Consider the following 13,446-nt stretch of genomic DNA (forward strand, 5'->3'; position numbering starts at 1 on the left):
GAGACCACAGAGTACAGCCTAAAATAGTAACTCGTCTGTTGATATCGACTCGATTCCTATTCAGAACAGTGAGTTTGCAGAACAAAGGTGGCTCAACTTCAAGTGCTTTTGCTGCCTGGAGTCCATCTTGGTGGGTGGAGATCTAGTAGAACTCGTGATGAAAACATGGCCAAACTGGGCGCATTGCGCAGCAAGGAAGGTAACATATTCTTTGTAGTTGCGTAGACACCCAATATCTCCAGCTAGGATCAAGTAAGGTGCCGTTCTTGGGACAACAAAAGTTTCGTAAAGCTGGCCATCCTCCAAGTGAAGGTCAGATATGTATTGAAAATCAACCGGATGGAAGGAGGGCTGGTGGAATATTGCTGATTTGAGATTCACCATCACCGCGTTGAGGAAAAGAAGCGCTGATTGGAGCCAACCTGGCGTCAGGGGTAGGTCAGAGTTCTGCATCTGCATCTCCTTTGGTTGAGTCTGCTGTTCTCGGCTCCAGCTTAGTTCATTATACCCCGGAATCATGCGCAACGTTTGTGCTTCCTCTTCTGTTTCGACGAAGATGGTGATATTGTCTGGTTGGAATTCGGATATACGAAATACTTGGCTTGCTATACGATCTAGGATGAATTCCATCACTCTGTGTTTCCTGGTATCAAGGTGATCAAGACACCATGCTTCATCCAAGTTCATGCCGTCCACTAACTCCTCCACACATACTGCCATAGCGTTCACTTTTGATTCAAGGTATCTTTGAGATGCTCCTTGGAGGAGGGTCGCCAGGCGGGGTATAGGGATAGAGGAAAGAGCATTCAAATCTTTTGAATAATCGAGCTGCCGGCTGAACCTGATCTGGTCTGGAGGATACGTCTGAATTTGGACAATATTATTGGGAAGCGGGTCAAGGTGGTAAAGCGTGTCTGGGAGTACTATCACATTGAAGGATCGACCTTCAATGAAGGCCTCGAAGCGGGGATAAGGTTTCAGGTAGTCTGTGTTGCAACTCGATTCGTCCGGCCATGGATGTGATCGAAAGACATCAGCATATGAAACGAGCTGTGATGCTGTGGTTGCAAGGTGGCATTCTGGAACACAAATTTCAATAGCTTGGTCTCTGTTGTAAGTATCTGAAAACTCCGTATTTCTCTTAGGGCCCGACATACCAGGATAACTCGGGGAACATTGTAGTAGTTCAAGGCAGCTTCGTTGACAAGGCAAAAAGGAATGTTGGTAGGCGCAAGGGAGATTTTGACTGCATTAATCACTTTAATTTCCATGATGAGTAGGGCCAACGGCAGTTTAAGAAGGTGAAGCAATATCAGCAATGCCTTTACTGATATTCTTCCTAGGTCGTTCCAGTGCTCTCAGGTTGAATTACACCGAACGTTTCAGCTTCGGCTTTTTGAAGCTTCAGACGACAAATCGTGCTAGGCTACATTTGGCTAGTTAAATAACGTAATCCGCCCTGTGATTACTCAGCCGGAACTGTAGCATCACGTGATATATCGTGAACTTCCTTTGATGTTTCTTTGTACACCGTTTGCGTCATAAACGCTGGCTTCACGACGGCGGAGATTGTTGGTGATATCAGCTGGTCAGATAAGTTCAGACGGGGACGCATGTCCAATTAGTACAGATACCCTCATAATGGCGCCCAAGGGCCCAGGGACAAGTAAACGAAACCCTACGGTTTTGGTATGCGGCTCTATACCGATCCCCTTATGGCTTATGGTTGATATACTAACCTGTGCTTCTCAGGTAACCGACTCTCGAGACCGTCAGACACGGTACTATCCTCTCTCACGACCGTCTCACGCTGGTGGAAACGCAAACGATCATGGCCCCATTGCCGGACCACCCCTGTCAGGTCCCCGCCTCATAACCGTTGATAACGTCCTACAGTATGCCTCTGATGTGCCGTCTATGCAGCAGCGCCGCCAGACGGCTGGAATGAGCTCTGCAGTACGCTCACGGTCGGGTTCTGGCTCAGACAGCAGGCTCAGGTCTGGCCTAAATGCCGCGAGCAACGCTTTAAGTTCGAGCATGGATAGCAGACATAGGACGGGAGGTGGTCGATTGGCGTCTCTACCACAGATACCACCTCGTTCATCAAAAGTTAGCGAGAAGCTAGTCCTTCTTCCCGAAACAGTGGAGGAGGTTGAAGAAGAAGACGAGGACGAGCTAGAACCGGACGAGGAGGAAGATGACGATGAAGTGGCGGATGATGAATCTACACCTTCTAAATTAAATGAGAGATATGAATATCTACGACGTTTGACTGCTGTCCGCGCAAAACAACCAGACTTCACCCAGGATAATCTGACCGCACCACTTCTCGACAATGAGGAGGCGCTTCGCAAGCGGCGTTTTGCGGCCAGCCCTGAGAAGGAGAAGAGTTATGCCGAACGTCTGCCCAAGGCTCGACGAGCAAAGAAGTTGCCTCGTGTCACTGCGTACTGCACTGCGCAGGCGTATAAGATGGGTGCTGCGGCAACTTTTGTCAAAGAACTTCATGATGCACGCACAAAGTTGTATGATGACTGCCTATACGCGGCATACCACCTACCTTTGTTGCCTGGAAGAGATGGGTACAGGGTAAGAAGCAGTCCAATTTTTCGAAGTGCGGAGGGTAAGGTGGTGCTGGATGAAGAGATTGCTAGGAATGAGAGGAGGGATTATCATGATGAATACTATGCGGAGGAAGAAGAACACTCTGTGAGGGATTCGGAACATGAGAGGCATGAGCGTCGCCGTGAACATGGACGAGGCCAGGATGATGATGATGGCGATGGCCATGAGCGTGACCATGCTCACGACCACGAAGTTGAAGCCGAGCAAAGCAATGGGCGACGTCAAGAAGAAAGAGACAGGTCTCCAGTCCGTGGCCATTCATTCCATGTCGAACACCATGACGATCAGCCGTCTACGCAAAACGGTGATATTCGCCAACCTATCTCCCCGACTACTTCCCGCCGCCCCAAACCCTCAATACCGCCCAATGCCCTCTCATTTGCGGAGATGTTCATCTTCAGCTACGGTGTTGTGGTCTTTTGGAATTTCACCGAGCGCCAGGAGAAGGAAATCTTAGCAGATCTCGCCTTCTGCCCATCTCCCAATGACTTGCCACTCAACCCGTTGGCGGAGGAAGATTTCGAAACTGAAGAATTCCACTTTGAATATTCTTCTTCCATCCCTAGACCCCGAGTGTATAATGATATGATCACACTACGGTCAGGCGATCATATGATTAAACTTGCCATTAGCCATGGTATAGCACAGAGTACAAAGCTCAGTTTCTTCGAAGAAGGGATGGCCCGACAGATGGCGGATGCGAAAGATGTGCCGAGACGATTAGCATTGACAGGTCATCTGGGCATGGGCAGAGAAGAAGTCTTCCGTATCATGGGCCGATTATTCAAATCTCGTGTTGAAGTTAATCTCTGTAAGAATGTCCCACCTTTATATAATAAGTTGGAACTCCAATCTCTAACAAAACAACCCCTAGCTTCAAATATGCTCGACGTCCCCAATTTCTTCTGGGACAGTGAACCGACTCTCCACCCTCTTTATATCGCTGTTCGCGAATATCTAGAGATAAAGCCTCGCATTCAAGTACTCAATGAACGATGTCGTGTATTCCTTGACTTGATTGAGATTTTATCCGATTCTATCGCTGATAATAAAATGTCTAGCCAGACATGGATTATCATCATTCTCATCTTCATTTCTATCGTCGTTACTTTATCCGAGGTTGTGTTGAGGTTTGGTATTCTATCGACGAAGAAAGGGGTTCAGGGCAAGATGTTGCTGGCTCAGGGCAAAGGAGATTGTATGCCCGTCAGTATGTAATCATGTTTATTTTGTTTGGGTTTGACTGCAGGTCGTCTGGTTGAGTACCATTTGTTGGACTTCTTTTTATTTGCAAGCGTTGACGTTTAATACCACACATGCTTCTTTTTCCTTGATGTTTAATTCCCTTTTTACTATGAGATGTCATGCACATGGTTGCAAAATATGAGATAGAACCAATTTATATAATACTTGCAAATTATAAGAATAATGGCTTCGATTAAAAGCATAAATACATGCTTCCGTAATAATCACAACCTTCTCAGATGCTCTCATAACTTCTTGGTAATATGGACAGACTGGGCATTGCAGTATGCCATCAGCCCACCCAATCCACCTTCATATCCGATACCACTTTCCTTATGCCCACCAAATGACGACTGGCTGCTTGGTTCGACGTGGTTGTTGATCCATACGCAGCCCGCTTCGAGTTGGTCAGCAATACGTTGGGCGCGGTCCAGATCCTTTGACCAGACGGAAGCGCCCAGGCCCATTTTTGTGTTGTTTGCCTCCTTGATAACGGCGGCCTCGTCATTCCAGGTTACCATTGGGACGATAGGACCTGAAAAGGAAGTTAGACAACATGTAAAATAGGATATTGTAGTATGCTTGTAAACTCACCAAATGGCTCCTCGGTAACGATACGCGAGTCAAGCGGTGGCCTATCAATGATTGTTGGCTCGACGAAGTAGCCTGGTCGGCCGAGATCACTTCGACCACCTGTGGCAACGGTCCATTTCTCTTTTTCAATCTCGGCATATAAGTTCTTCACCTTTTCAAACTGCATCGAGTTTTGGATGGGCCCGTGAGTGACGCCTTCTTCATCTCCTCCGACTTTGAACTGTTTGACGGCGGCGACGAGGGCGTCCCGGAATTTCTCGTAAATAGATTCATGCACGAAGATACGTTTGATGGCTACGCAGACTTGTCCAGAATTGATGAATGCGAAAAATGCAATCTGCTACTGTCAGCTTTATGATCATGCTAGGAGTTAGGAATACACATCACTCACCTTTGGAACAACTTTCTCAATGTCGATGTCCTCGCAAATGATGGCTGGGTCGTTTCCACCACTGCTTGATGCATTAACTTTCAGGTCGGGTTTATTTTCGAAGGATATAGCGACTTACAGTTCTAGGGTAACTCTCTTCAAGGTCTTGCTGGCGCTTGCCATCACTTTCTTTCCAGTGAAGGATGAGCCAGTGAAGCTGATCTTCGCTGGACCGGGATGCTCAGTCAACATAGGCCCCAGAGTATCGTCACCGCTAAGAAGTTGAATAACACCAGGAGGGAAGAATTGCTGTGCTAGCTCGACAACCTTGATATCCGTATATGGGGTAAACGGAGAGGGCTTGATGATGATTGTGCACCCTGACATGACAGCAGGACCTATCTTGAGGGCCGCAATCATCAAAGGGAAGTTCCAAGGAACAATTCCAACAGCCACACCCAGAGGCGTGAAGCGTTGGATAGTCTTCTTTTCTTCGGTTTCTTCGAGGACCACTGGTTTCAGTTCAAGCTTAGCATTGACACGAAGTGATGCAACGGCCGTCTGAATCTCAAATCCTGCGAGTTGCCTCTGTTTGCCCATTGTTAGCCTACCTATAGCTTCTGGGGTAACATAGGGTCCAAGTCAGCTGGTAGCATGCTATCCATTTACTTACTGGTTTCCCCTGTTCACGAATCAGGAGGGTTAAGAATTGCTCCGCATGCGCCTCGATGGCGTCCGCGAAGCCAACAAGGGCCTTCTCTCGCTCTTCATGCGATGTCTTAGACCACAGCTTAAATGCCTCCTGGGCTGCAGCAACGGCAGCGTCTACATCTTCGGCTGTCGAGACTGGTACCTCCGCATTGGGCTCGCCTGTGGCAGGGTTGATGTTATGGCGAGTCTTTGCTGTAGAGGTCAGTTTGCCATTGATGATATTGTGGAACGTGGTGAAGTCGAGTTTGGCAGCCATGTTTGTTGGTCAGAAGCAGTTTGATATTTGTATAAATTTACTCAATCACTCGACTGTTAAGGACATGGGACCCCTTTATGTACATGTCGAAGACGGGCCGGAGCTATATTGTGTACATACGCTGTACTCTGTAACGCGGGGGTCTCCTAGTGGGATGCTTCAGCCCCCGGACTTAAGCAGCGGCGCCGCAAGTAACTAGTAGTGCGACTCGCATCTGATCCTCGCAAGCCATTTCGACCGTCAAACAAAGAGGAACAAATGCCGACAACTAGTCCTAACTCCGTTGGTGACGACGACATAGTGGCCAAACAGGTAGATCAAAGGCTCAAGTTGACCGCTGTAACAGGCTTAAAAAAAAGGTTAACTGTTCGTCCGTCGTAGGGGATTTCTTTGAGGCCCACATCAAACCCTGGTGAAAGGATGGTAGGTAACCTTACTATGTAGACCTGGATATTTATGATATTATCTGCAGGGTGATTCGTGTTGGCAAACTCAGTTGCCTGCTTCTGTATCCCGTACTCTTCTTTTGTATGGTCACTAGTGCGGCTTTGTCTTTTTTGCCAGCAGAGATTCCATGTTTACAAAGTAAACTTGATGAAGTCGTTCTTTTGAAGAAAAAAAAAAGCCGCGGATGGTTTGATGTCCCCGATTTGTCCACGTGATCTTTGGCAGTCATTAATAAGAGATGACTAATTTTTTTAAACTGCCTAGCGTGTTGCGTTATAGCGCGCACTTTGTTTGCTATCTGGCCACTTTTTCCTTTGAACTATCAAATTGCTTCTTGGATAGCAACACATTTGCCTGCATCCGCTACAGCCACATCTGTTATTATTAGAGTAGTGGTTGTGGGCATACAATTCGCAATGATTGACACCCCTTAAACCTGCTCTTATTTAAAATACAATGATTTTGCCTTGGAGATGGCACGTTCTAGCTCTCGCGTTGGGTCAGTTACTACTGAACTCCGCACCGCTTTGCCCGCATAGGGTGCTAACAATTGTCCATTTATTCAGTACTGTGTCTACAGGTCATAACTGCGGGAGCTCGGAATCTACGAGAAGACCTTACCAACAGAGAATCTAATCCTACAGACCTGCCACTACCCGGCTCGCTAGATGTCGAAAGTCCAGAGTCCAAGGCCAGGGGGAGCAATGGCCGGGAACACTCCGCTGGTAATGAAGAAACCCCTTCCATAGCTTTGTTAGCGAGCTTGCCGCCCTTGAGCCCTGGCTGAGACATATTTTGCAGAGCAACCGGATGTTGAGGCGGCGTTGAATATCCTCCGCAGAATAAAGGTCCCTACCAAGAAATATGAGAGGCCGTCTGGTGTCTTTGGCCATGCGAGCTATTACGGCCGCGAGTTGTTCTACCTCCTATTTATGAATGCACCGTCCTCAGATCAGCCGTCCTTGAGTCGATTGCCTAAGAAAAATGGAAAGCTGGTGGAGGCAGTCCGCCTGTTGGAGGGGGCCGCTCGCAGGAACAATTCCGATGCTACCTTTCTCCTCGCAGAGATGAACTTCTACGGGAACTATACACACCCACGGGATTTTGCGAAGGCTTTTCGATACTACGAATCGCTGGCGACCTCGACTGGTAACAGCACTGCGCAATATATGCTTGGGTTCATGTATGCCACTGGGATTGGCGGGGCTGTGGAAAGGGACCAGGGCAAGGCGCTTCTATATCACACCTTTGCGGCCATGGGAGGCAATACCAGGTCACAGATGACGCTGGCGTACCGGCGGTACGTAGGGATTGGAGCTACGCCGGACTGCGACCAGGCGGTATACTGGTACAAGAAGGTCGCCGACAAGGCGATTGCATGGTACAGGTCTGGTCCTCCTGGTGGCATCACCATGCGCCGAGAGGCCTTCCGTTGGGCTGATGAGGAAGGCGGAGTGTATGGCGAAGGGGCCAGTGTGTCCAGCGCTGGCTATAACGCGATGAGAGATGTCCATTCTAGCGCTGATGCAAGCTTAGATGATGTATTAGAATACCTGGATCTCATGGCTAAGAAGGGTGATACTAAAGCTACCTTTGGTCTTGGCAAGCTCTACTACGAAGGATCGCGGCAGCTGGAAAGGAATTACAAGAAAGCCATGATGTATTTCGTGGTAGTTGCAAGAAAATACTGGACAAAGGATGGCGCTATCAACCCAAGCCACCCGCCAGGCATTGACAAGATTGCGGCTCAATCCGCAGCCCATATCGGTCTCATGTTCCTTCGCGGAGAGGGTACGGAGCGGAACTACCAAAAAGCCAAGCTCTGGTTTACACGAGGAAGAGCAAATGGTGATTCGATGTGCCATCATTATTTAGGCCTGATGTACTTGCATGGCTATGGTGTTGAACAGGATGTGATGATGGCTGCTTCGTATTTTAAGGCCGCGGCCGAACAGGATAATTACTATGCGAAAACTAGGTTAGGCGCACTATTTCTCGACCAAGGAGACGTCGTCACCGCATCGATATACTTCGAAGCCGCTGCTCGCCACGGAGGCATGGAAGCACTCTATTACCTCGCGGGAATTGCAGATCGTGGTCTTGGAGGTCAGCGCCATTGCGGAGTCGCTACAGCATACTACAAGATGGTCTCCGAAAAGGCGGAAGGCATCCATTCTGCTTTTGGCGAAGCAAACGACGCTTATGAGATTGGGGACAAGGAACTGGCTCTTATCATTGCCACCATGGCAGCAGAGCAAGGCTATGAGAGCGCCCAGGCAAACGTTGCCTACCTTCTCGACGAAAAGCGATCACTGCTATCCCTCAATCCCATTCTGCCATGGATAAAGAGCCGCCACTCGTCTCTCCTCCGCAATGCCGCCTTGGGCTTCATCTACTGGGCTCGTTCGGCTAAACAGGCCAACGTAGATTCCATGGTGAAGCTAGGGGATTATTACTTTGAAGGCTATGGCACGAATAAAGATATATCCAGAGCCTTGACCTGCTATCATTCTGCTGCCGAGGGCCACAGTGCTCAGGCATTCTGGAACCTTGGCTGGATGTATGAGAATGGCCTACACGTTGAGCAGGACTTCCCAATGGCTAAACGGTACTATGACCTTGCCCTAGAGACGAACCAGGAGGCATACTTCCCAGTCACAATCAGCCTTCTTCGATTGCGCATTAGGAATTTTTGGAATAAGATGATACGAGGGAAGGCTAACACCATCAACGCAGAGCCAGGTATGATTTATCCTTATTCACTTATATCTTTCAAATCTAGCTAACGAGTATCAGACGTAAACACTCCACGTACCTTCAAAGAATGGATATCTCACTTCATCAATTATAACGAAGAAGAAGAAGCATATCAGAGAGGACTCCGCCAACAAGACCCCGCGGACCCTGACGCCATTCTCGATGATGCAGGCAATCCGCACGGTCAGGACCAAGATCTTAACTACTATGACGAGGACGTCCTTGACTTCGACGACGGTATCCTGGAAAGTCTCATAATAATCGGCCTTGTCGCCACATTAGTGCTTCTACTGCACTTCCGGCAGCAGCGGGCAGCACGTCGAGCCCAAGAAGCAAACGCCAATCAACCCCAAGGGCAGAACAATGACAATCAACAACAGAACCAAGGAGCTGATGGTGCTGGCAACGCAGGGGGAAATAGGGGTTTCTTCCCGCAGCCGGATGATCCCAATTTTGCAGCATGGGTTGCTGGAGGCCTCGGACGGTAGTTCGCCGTTGCTCCTTGTTTAAATATATACCCGTTTATTCTTTTTTGTCATTTTTAGCATGCATCATCTGGAGAAATTACACTGTTTATGTGGTCCACGGCTCTATTGCTCTTCCTTTCTTACGGTAGATTTCTTTGATATTGAGAAGTTGTATTGAGTCACTTGTTACGCAGCTTGGGTAGTAAGATCGCCGAAATAGGAAATCAGGACCTCGACAACTTCATTTTTTCGCCTCCACCCGTTTTTTTATTCAACACAACTTTGCGTCGACAGAAGAGCTAAGGGTATACAGCCTACATGTTGACAACCAGAATGGAGTCAGAACTGATTCTCTCTCGGAAACGAAAGCTCTGTGAGGCGTCTTCTACCCTGAAGAAGCCCTTCAAGTCACCCCTCCGCAAGGGTATAGATGTGAGCTCCGCAGCATCGACTGAGTCTACATCAACCAATATATCTGATGGAAGGATGCATACTGTCGAATATACTCTGACTCCATCTTCTCTCTCATCTGATTATGCGTTTAATTCCCCAACCACTCCACCTCAAAAAGATACCTCTACCAGCCAGGCTCCAGTCGTCTCGCCATCAAACACGCCTCGAGCCCGTCTTGCTTCTCTCCAGAAAGAACAACACAGTTTACAATTCCGCCGATGCCGCCAGCGCGAAGAACTAGACACACTCAACCAAGCAATAAACATTCTAGAAAAGCACAAACTTGCCGAGCTCGAAATACTTATACGCAAATGGCGAGGAGTAAGCCGGGACGCAGCTGAGGATCTGTTTGTTCGTGCTAAGGATAAGGTGAACAGGATGGGTGGAGTGAGGGTATATAATGAAAAGACGAGAAAAGGGAAGATGAGGCAGCAGGAGTGGGGTGGATGGGATGATAAGCAGGATGAAGACGATGATGAGGAAATGGGCAGTGACGTTGAGAGGGAGCGAGAGAGAAGGAAGGCGGAGCTGGAGGAGATGATGTCCGTCCAGGAGAAGGAGGGAGGTGAGGCAGAGGATGAAGAGGAGGATATTGATGCTGATGAAGAGGTAAAGCCCTTCCCATCTTGCGGTTGTAGGCTTATTTGCTGACTTGCTCATCCTTACTAGACTTTTACAATGGATATGATGCTGAAGGGCCTTAATGTTGATCTTAAAATCATCGGCTTTGACAAGGACGGCCAGAGATGGACTGATTGAAAGATAGGTGCTACTGCAGCGGCAAGCATGGTGACATGGTATATCCTGAGCATAGATGTGCAGGGAGAACTATACGTAAATCGTGTACAAGGACGAGTATACTTTGATCTTATTATTACTGTTATATATAGTTAATCATTTACAGACTTGAAGGAATCCTTGAAATTTATCTTTTAAAGTTATGCTCCTATGTCAAAGCTGTGAATTTTTGCCCAGTAGTATATAACATTGGTAAGAGCTGCTCAACTATGAGCCTTTGAAGAAGTAATATTGACATAATAGAGCGGCGTTAGCCTCTTCGTTGTACACTAAGGTTGTAGTAGTAGTTTCTCCTTCGTTCCACCAGATTGGAGCAGCGTTGATAGACTATGGTAGTACTATCGATATCACCCGAAGCCATATTCTCCTCACTATGAAGTAGTTAACCATCTTCCAAGGGTTCAGTATCGCTTGGTGAACTCAACCTTGTCGGTAACAGCCATATCGAGGATAGTGGTCGCTCCTTGCTACCGAAAGAGGGTGTAAAGGTTGATTGCTTCAATAAGTAAAGGTTCGCTGTCTAAAGGGTATGTGGTGCTTCTGTTTGATGTATATCGGTAGGTGTTTTTGTTCATCTCCTTATGCACTCAGTTACATAGACTGTCTATGCTCCTTGGGTTCTTTGACTTTGAATAATAGAAATCAAATGGTGATAATTTCGTAGTTCCACTGTGTAATATCATGAATATGAGCTGATCCCTCTTTACCACACCCGCCTCCCATGTTGGCCTTCGGTAGTATCTTGTGGGAAACCCACAGGGTGTAATGGGGTGCGCTGATGCCACATATACCGTTCGACCAAAAGATCATACACCCAGTCATGAGAGCTGAACCACCGCTCCTTATACATGCTTCCAGTAGGCATGAGTACGTTCAATGTCAGCACGCATGACATAGAGCCTTGTGATTTAACAATTCGTTTCTCAGTAGACTTGCCCCTTCTCAATATTCGATAAGTATATACGAATAACTGTGCGAACCAGTATATAAGTCTATCCTCTCTACAAAGTAGTAAGACGTCCACACTGGGGAGAGCGAAAAAGGCTCTGCATTTTATTGGTAGCGATGATGGTAGTGACAGAACAAACCATCCGGCTCTATCGAAAGGCAAACAGACGACCGAGAGCCACTCGAGAAGTGCAAAGGCTACACCATGCTTTCTTTTCCCAGTTGCCGTTTTCATTCTAGAAACAGTACTGGATGTCTGTTTCTCTAATCGAAAAAGGGGTATATGGGTAGGCCTTCCCTACGCCATTGCCGATGATATGTTCGTCCAATACAGCTTATTGCCGCGAAGCCAATCATCACATAAGTATCTAAAACGGCCAACCGGCGCTGCAAAGGTCGCCATATATAATAGGAGCTCATCCTATGCGGTATTCGTGTCAGTTGCGTGAGGAAGCAAGAGATGAAGGGGGTCTCTCGATGCCTCTGATATAGCTTTAGTTTCAAAATAGTCTGTATCAAAGCCAATTTCATTTGGCGGCAGGGCAATCCATTCGTGATATTTGAGCCTAATTCTCGGATAGTAAATCTCTGGAAAGGGTAGACATACTGTTATTGACATTTATCAGGGCAGTCGGCTGAAAGTTATAAGTCTCAGAAGACACCTTCCATTTTTATACCTTTGATATCCCGAAGTGCTTTGAGATGTGTGGCCTTTAGAAATATTAATAGCAGTAGGGCCTGCTTCTATCTTCCACGAGGATAGAGCTGCGTAAACCATTGTTTTTGATGGCGGATGTCGTTCGTAAAAGACGGAGCCACATTCCGACGGTGCAGGTGTACGATCAGCAGCGCTGGATCCTGGATTCGCCGGATCCTAGATTCATCCCTCTTGTCTTTCCGCTGGCAACTTGCCTTGCAAAATAACCCCCACAGGATAATATCGGAGCAGGTGAAGTCTGGCGCTGACGGTGTCAGCACTGACGAGGTGTTTGAAGACGGAGCCGCCGCACTATTGTGCGCACACACATCTTTCATGGCCACAAAAAGATACCTCATTTAATATATTTGAGTGTTCAAGTTATATCTGCGAGGTAGTACCGAGTTGCCCAGCCTGAGCAGGCCACAGATCTTCTCCGCTATAAGTTGGTGTCGGTATCTTAACCAATTTTCATTGTAAAGCATACAGCTTGATCTTTGTTAAGTTGTACACCGCATGCATGCCCACTCTCCACTGTAGATAGCCACTGGTGGTGATTTCTGGCGGCCGTGCCGTTATAATAGAAAGTGTTATCGCTCATCCGTACTCAATACTCGAGAATTCTCCGCGATGAATATAAGCCATTGGTGGCTTATTCACTGCTACCCTGAAAAATGACTGATGACATCTCCTGCTCTTAGAGGTTGCAAAGAACAGTCAGTTTAGTCTAGCAGCATCCGGGGACCTCCGAGAGGAATAAAGCAAAGGCTTTATGTTGCCAGTGTAGTCGATATCTGATATGCTAAAGCAGATTCACAGCTGCCATCGTGAAGGACCCTTTTCCAAGTCTGGATCTTTGTTATAGCTCTTGGATGATAATTATGGGTTGCAGTAATAATACCATATGGCATGGTAACATCGAGTGATCCCTTCAACTTTGTCAGTAATTCGCGTCTGTTCCTGATGGTAACTAGAGATTCCGAATATTCTGCGCATCTGTAACCTTTTTCGAACCCATTCATATTGGTATATTTGACCTGGGGTGTTTCCCACACACCACAGGCCGAGATATTGCCGT

General features: G+C 47.5%; 4 protein-coding genes across 4 annotated transcripts; 2 read left to right on the forward strand and 2 right to left on the reverse strand.

Annotated features, from left to right (window-relative positions):
- Positions 1 to 60: 60 nt before the first annotated feature.
- MCYG_06479 (ser/Thr protein phosphatase) lies at positions 61 to 1,271 on the reverse strand (the record flags this gene model as incomplete). The annotated part of the gene is made up of 2 exons (XM_002844469.1): positions 61 to 957; positions 1,158 to 1,271. The coding sequence occupies 2 exons, from the start codon at positions 1,269 to 1,271 to the stop codon at positions 61 to 63; spliced, it is 1,011 nt and encodes a 336-aa protein (XP_002844515.1).
- A 278-nt stretch (positions 1,272 to 1,549) lies between these two features.
- On the forward strand, positions 1,550 to 3,843 carry MCYG_06480 (sporulation protein RMD8; the record flags this gene model as incomplete). Its single annotated transcript, XM_002844470.1, has 3 exons — positions 1,550 to 1,689; positions 1,753 to 3,436; positions 3,500 to 3,843. The coding sequence occupies 3 exons, from the start codon at positions 1,642 to 1,644 to the stop codon at positions 3,841 to 3,843; spliced, it is 2,076 nt and encodes a 691-aa protein (XP_002844516.1).
- A 272-nt stretch (positions 3,844 to 4,115) lies between these two features.
- MCYG_06481 (aldehyde dehydrogenase) lies at positions 4,116 to 5,801 on the reverse strand (the record flags this gene model as incomplete). The annotated part of the gene is made up of 5 exons (XM_002844471.1): positions 4,116 to 4,405; positions 4,465 to 4,801; positions 4,856 to 4,916; positions 4,974 to 5,422; positions 5,508 to 5,801. 5 exons carry the CDS (start codon positions 5,799 to 5,801, stop codon positions 4,116 to 4,118), a joined length of 1,431 nt encoding a protein of 476 aa, XP_002844517.1.
- Positions 5,802 to 6,704: 903 nt separating this feature from the next.
- MCYG_06482 (TSA305) lies at positions 6,705 to 10,684 on the forward strand (the record flags this gene model as incomplete). The annotated part of the gene is made up of 6 exons (XM_002844472.1): positions 6,705 to 6,747; positions 6,815 to 6,973; positions 7,050 to 8,990; positions 9,045 to 9,489; positions 9,805 to 10,534; positions 10,595 to 10,684. 6 exons carry the CDS (start codon positions 6,705 to 6,707, stop codon positions 10,682 to 10,684), a joined length of 3,408 nt encoding a protein of 1,135 aa, XP_002844518.1.
- Between the last annotated feature and the right edge of the window lie 2,762 nt (positions 10,685 to 13,446).

The sequence above is a fragment of the Microsporum canis genome, genomic scaffold (genome assembly GCF_000151145.1).
Source record: "Microsporum canis CBS 113480 supercont1.6 genomic scaffold, whole genome shotgun sequence".
Lineage (NCBI taxonomy): Eukaryota > Fungi > Ascomycota > Eurotiomycetes > Onygenales > Arthrodermataceae > Microsporum > Microsporum canis.